Genomic DNA, 6,012 nt, shown 5'->3' on the forward strand with positions numbered 1-6,012 from the left:
AACTGATCAATGATCAGCTGATCGGCTTTTCTCTCTTGTTTGTTTATCGCCCACTTTGCGCCAGAAAGAGGAAACCAGCAGATGTCGCGGTAAACAACAGCAGCACGTTTAAGCTTGATCAGCTGTTGTTAGAATTTATTTAATATTAATTTCTAGTATCAGCTGATGTTTGCTGGAGCCACAGCTGTAAAGCTGCTGGTCATGATGTCGGTTTGGATATGTGGTGAGAGGGAAACATGAAGATGAAACCAGGAGATGTCCTTACTGAATCAGCAGAGCTGTGATGGAGAAACAGGTTTACCTTTTAGGTGACATGAATGAGTTGAAGTTATGAGCTGTTTCTGAGAGACAAATAACACCAGGATCCTTTTCTAAGTAGCTGACAACTGGTAACTGTGCAGCGGCGGGTCTAGCAAAGTTTTGCCAGGGGGCAGGTAGGGCATTAACAGGGAAAGGGGGGCACAAAGAAATACTTTTCTTTCTTATTCTCATTTAAAATATCTAGCTTTTATTAAATAATTATCTAAATCTTACAACCAAAGTTTTTATCTGATGTAAAATGTATAGAAATCATACATATACCAACAAGACTGTACATCACTGTCACAACAGCATTTGTTTTCATTCAAAGTCTTTATGGCTTTAACACCTGGTGGGTCGGTCTCTAGTCAAAATGCCCGATTTTCTGTCCCAGTCCAGCCCTGCAGGTTAATACTGGCAGTGTCACCATGCCAGCTGACTGTATTTCATCATCAGCCAGTGTTGTTCTTGATCAATATTACCAAAGTTTACCATAAGGCAGCATAGAAAGTATTTACTTGCTTTCAGGTTTTATTCAAATGTTAGTCTTTTCATTTGTTTCCCCACTTTTTTCCTGTTTCAAAATCAAACACCAGTTTGTGAGAAGATTATCTTCTTTTTTAACAGGCAGATAAAGTTTTACATTGGAACTGGCTAATTTGTCAATTGTTTGTTACAAATGTTCGTATTTTAATATTCAAAAATGTTTTTGCTCAAAACATATGTGCACTATATGTCAGTAAAAATACTATGCAAATATTGCTGTCCTTGAATGCTGAGTAAACACTGACAAAGCACTGATTGTATCTCTTGTACTTTATCAACGCAGTATCTAAAAACTTTGCACCGTAGTGGTTAAAATCTCATTCTAATAAGAGTTAAAAGCGCATTCGGTTATTAGGTTTATAGGATTATTGAATTATGGTTAACGGTTGGTAGAATCTGCCAATTACATCTGCCACCCTTCTCCAAATCTGTGCCCCTACCTGGCCCCCCCAACAAAAATTTTCTAGACACGCCACTGACTGTGAGAATGACACACGTGGATCTTGTTTTATTAGATGGCGCTTCAGCCTTTGCTTCTCCACACACCGATTTGTGGGGATAACAGAGTGAACGGGGACAAAAGGTCCCACAGACCAAATAGTACCCACAGAAGGAGGGCGGAGCAAACCAAACCTGGAAACGCCCTCGGTAAATACAGAGGCTGATTACACCGGGCGGGACCCCGACACACAGAGCAGTCTTAAACATCTGTACCTTAATGCAGACACACACACACACACACACACACACACACACACACACACACACACACACACACACACACACACACACACACACACAGAGGTCAGGACCTCTGACATCACATGTCCAGTACAACGTTCTCTGACGTCCAATCACCTGCTCTGTAGGTATAATTGTGGGGTCTGCACAGACCTGTATTTAGTTGCTATCATCTCTTCATGAACTTTTCCACTCCAAGTGAATCTGCAGTGGAAAAGTGACCTCAATAAAAACCACTGAGGGCTTTCTTCCCCTGAGCTCGCCCCTCAGCCAGTCTGTGCATCAGCCTATTTCAGTCTGAGATCCTTGCAGTCGCCAAACCGGACGGCCAACAAGCGATGCTTTGTTTTCCAGACTTTCCACAACTTCCTCTAAACTTTGATAAACACTTCCGGGAGAGATTTTCCTTCCAGGGACTCGCCCATTTAAACTCAATTAAGCTGAATAATAATCTTTTAATTCCAGGAAACTATTGATACGTTGCATTCATGACTGCAGACACAGCTCACGTGTTCATTCTCTGTGAGACAAACTGCAGAGTGCAAACTCGCGGAGCTGCAAAACAAAGTGTTCCTGTTTGCGTCACACTGCAGGGAGTCACTTTCAGGGGGCTCGGCTTGTTTGGTGTTCGGCTCAAGTCTCTCAGCGTGTGACTCCTCGACCAGTGTATCGCTTACTGTCTGAAGCAGTCAGCATCAGAATGGCTGCTGCTCGTACCTGTGCAGGGCTCAGCTGTCATCACAGCACTGCTGGGTATTTAAGGTCCAGCCCAAAACTTCCTGTTGTGCGAGTCCTGCGAGCCCGCCGTGGGTCACACTCCCACTATGCAGACACATTGTTAAATAGCTAATAAGAAGCTAAATCACTGTCAGACAGCAGCTGCTGGTTTTACACACAGTTAAAGCACAACACCTCAAACAGACTCACACCTCAGATATCCTCACATTCGCACACGTGTGTCTGCGTTCCTGACAAATCACATCACTGCAAAGGTGAGTATCAGATCTGGAGTACCACAAGGCACCCGATGAGGACCTCTGACTCTTAGTTGTTTTATTTATGTGCAGCTGCTCCCACTTCCACCCACACCCTGATGACACTGACTTATCTTTGCATCCTGCCAGCAGACCCCAGTCACCCACGCAAACCCAGCAGCACAGATAACAGAGCGGTGTCCTCTGGGAGCAGGCGGCCTGCTGTACACTCGCTTCACTTTATTTCAGAGAAAACTGATTTTGGTCTGTACAGTTAATGTCCTGCTTCGTAACACCTGTACAGGGTGAAGTTAATGTTTAAAGTCTACGTTAAGAAGGGCGTGGCCTCTTTGACAGCTGCTTGGTGATACAGGTAGCTGCTGGGCTTCACCCTGGGTAACAGGAGTCCCTGGAATACTGTGTGCTACTGAGTTACAGGTATCGATGTGTGTGTGTGTGTGTGTGTGTGTGTGTGTGTGTGTGTGTGTGTGTGTGTGTGTGTGTGTGTGTGTGTGTGAGATGCTCCAATACGGTCTTATCCAAATATGGTCACTTCTGGCACCATGAAAACCAACACAGCCATGGCCAAAACACCAGAGACCAGTGGGTGGTGTCATGCAGCTCCATCTTTACTATCAAAGTGTGCAGGAGCAGATCTACCTGCAGCCACAAGCTAACTGTCCACCTCAGCTCCGCGAGGTGAGGAGAAGAAGAAGAGTGTTTTTGTCTGTTCTTCTTCTGTGGTTATAAACAAACCTACACCATTGGGATCAGTGTGTGTGTGTGTGTGTGTGTGTGTGTGTGTTTACAAACCTGTTGCGTCACACTCATTTCTGATCAGGCTGTTTGATCCGTGACGTCACTGTCAGGTCAGCCCTGATTTCAGGCCTGCCAGTGTTCCTGCTCACGCGCACGCACGCACACGCACGCGTGCACACACACCGACGACAGTGACTGACAGGTGATCAGCATCACAGAGAACACGCGTGGGCTGCGAGTGTCACGCGTCCGGGCGCGCTGTGTGTGTGTGCGTACTCACGGTGTTCCGGAGGTCCTGCAGCGCTACGCTCATCCTGGAGCTCCGTCCCCGAAATCAGAGCGCTACCGACGACCGCTCCGCCGGCCCATCCTCCCGGGTGTCCGTCCGTCTGTGCCGCGCTCTGGCCGTCTGTGTGTGTGGGTGCGAGTCTGTGCGTGTGTGTCGTCCCGGTGTCCTTTTGTCTGTGTGCAGCAGGAGCAGCAGGAGGAGGATCGGGAGGTTTTTCGGTTTTCTCCGCTTCTCTCTCTCTCTCCCTCTCTCTCCTCAGACCCCGCCCAACATCCAACCGGCCTCTTCCTCTCACAAACAAACACACCCCGAGACACACAGGGACTGACGTCACTCACACGGCCCGACGTCACCTCCTCCAGCTCCTCGTCGCTCTGTGGCTGCGGTAAGTTCCGCACTGAGTTTTTTGTGAATTCCCCACGCGTGGCCTCATTCACCCCCTGTGGGGCGAAAATCCGCCGCTGTTAGCCCTCCTCCTCCCTTAATATTACACTTTCATTTCTTCCTCCAACTCCCAGAATCCACGGCGGCAGTGACTCCTGTGACCGCAGAGCTTCAGCCTCCACGACCCTGAAGGTTTAACCTTACCGCGCGCACATCACGGCACGGTCACCGGCATCCGTGATGACGTTACTCAGATCAAACCGAACAAAGTAAAAACTCTAAAAAATGTACTTGTTACAAACACAGAAGCAGCTGACCTGCACATCTGTGCACATCTGCTCACATCTGCTCACAGAGCACACGTGCTCTCTGCTCATGTTGTCTTCACGCTGAATCATTTTTTAAGAACTTATTTTAACTGCACTCAACAAACAACCCTCCCAAACATCAAGGACCAGACTGCAGCGTATTTCTTCACATCAATATACGGCCGCTAGTGGCCCGCAGGCCGCGAGTTTGAGACCCTGCTCTAAGGGTGTATAATGTAAACAGAATTGGTCCCAGCACTGAACCCTGTGGAACTCCACAATCAACCTCAGCGTGTGAAGAGGACTCTCCATTTATATAGACACACACACACACACTGAGACATATACTAAGTGTATTTTTAGGAGTATTCTGTATACTATTTTAAGTCTTTATTCTGATCATTTACAAAAGTCAACGATGCTCATAAAACCGAAACACTTGTTTAAAATGTAAACACGCTGAAAACGAACACATCATAACGTCACGGCGTTCGCTGGTTCTGATCTGCTGCTCTCAGCTCAGTTTATCCTTCACACCGGGAACTGGACACACGCGAAGCCGCGAATGTGATCCATCGTTTTCCAGGAAGGGAAGTGTTCTTTATCACCTCAGGGCCACCGTACTACACCACCCTTAAACCACTCTCTGTATCTCTATGAGTAGATGTGTAGTTAATGGTCAGTGTGAGAGCTGAACGCCGAGGACTCCATCAGCCTCACAGGACAGGCGTAGAAACCGCCTCTGTCAGTGCGCCCCAGGGCGGCTGTGGCTACACTGTAGCTGCCATCACCAGTGTGTGAATGTATGTGAATGGGTGGATGATTGTGTGTAGTGTAAAGCACTTTGGGGTCCTTAGGACCAAGTAAAAGCGCTTTACAAATACAGACCATTTACAGACAGACCAAATCAATAAACTGTTTATTGCTCTTCCTGCTCTCAACGGCCCTTTGGGGGACGCTCACATGCACGAACCACGAGTCAGTGAGAGCTTTCATAACGGTCTGAATTTATCTGTCCAGCAAACTTCAATCCAGGGGATTTTCCTCTGAGGACGCTCCAGCACGCTTCACTGCTTTGTGTCCAGGTACACAAACCTCAGAAATCTCCAAAGCTCAGACAGAAAAACGTGTAACAACAGTAACAACGTGTTTGAGACAGAGGATGGAGGGAGGGGCTGCACGAGCATAAGACAAAGAAGGATTATTCTGAGCAGTGAATCATGCAGAACTCATCCTCTTTAACTTTATCCAATCAAAATGTCGGCCGAGGGAATGAAAGGATCAAGAAGATGAAACGAGCGTTTATAAAGACGACTGCGCTGCATGTGAGCTGACGCTGTCACCTGGAGCAGGTGGGCGGGGTCAGACGGGTTGAGCAGGTTCTCCCACATCACGGCTCACAGGAGGCACAAACCAGGAACCGGCTGGACTGGATCAGCAGGAGGAGGAAGTGCTCAGATTTCAGCATCAAAATAAAATTTCACCTGGGAGCAGGCCACATTATTAGGTACACCTGGAGCTCAGACAGGTTCTTCTTTTTTCAGTGACTCACGCTGTCACCTGTGTCTGTGTCACACCTGCTTCCTCATTAAACTGTGGAGATGAAGTCAAAGTTATCCAGCAGCTCCCCCTGCTGGCCACAGACACACAGTACGAGCAGCAGTTCTTCAGCCTCTGTGAGCTACTCGCCCGTGACGTCACGTGGAGGAGC

The 6,012-nt window shown here is 47.7% G+C and overlaps 1 protein-coding gene across 3 annotated transcripts in view; it reads right to left on the reverse strand.

Annotated features, from left to right (window-relative positions):
- Positions 1-3,898, reverse strand: part of ece2b (endothelin converting enzyme 2b) — a 36,466-nt gene extending 32,568 nt beyond the window's left edge. For 2 of the 3 annotated variants that reach the window (XM_080888089.1, XM_080888088.1), the window contains exon 1: positions 3,601-3,898. Coding sequence is in view for 1 of the 3 variants with exons in the window: in XM_080888087.1 (XP_080744213.1) it covers positions 3,601-3,633 (33 nt within the window). In the remaining 2 variants the exon portion in view is untranslated. The remainder of the gene's footprint in view (positions 1-3,600) is intronic. The other variant, XM_080888087.1, reaches the window with a different exon arrangement.
- Between the last annotated feature and the right edge of the window lie 2,114 nt (positions 3,899-6,012).

This window comes from Rhamphochromis sp. 'chilingali' (assembly GCF_963969265.1).
Source record: "Rhamphochromis sp. 'chilingali' genome assembly, chromosome: 8".
NCBI lineage: Eukaryota > Metazoa > Chordata > Actinopteri > Cichliformes > Cichlidae > Rhamphochromis > Rhamphochromis sp. 'chilingali'.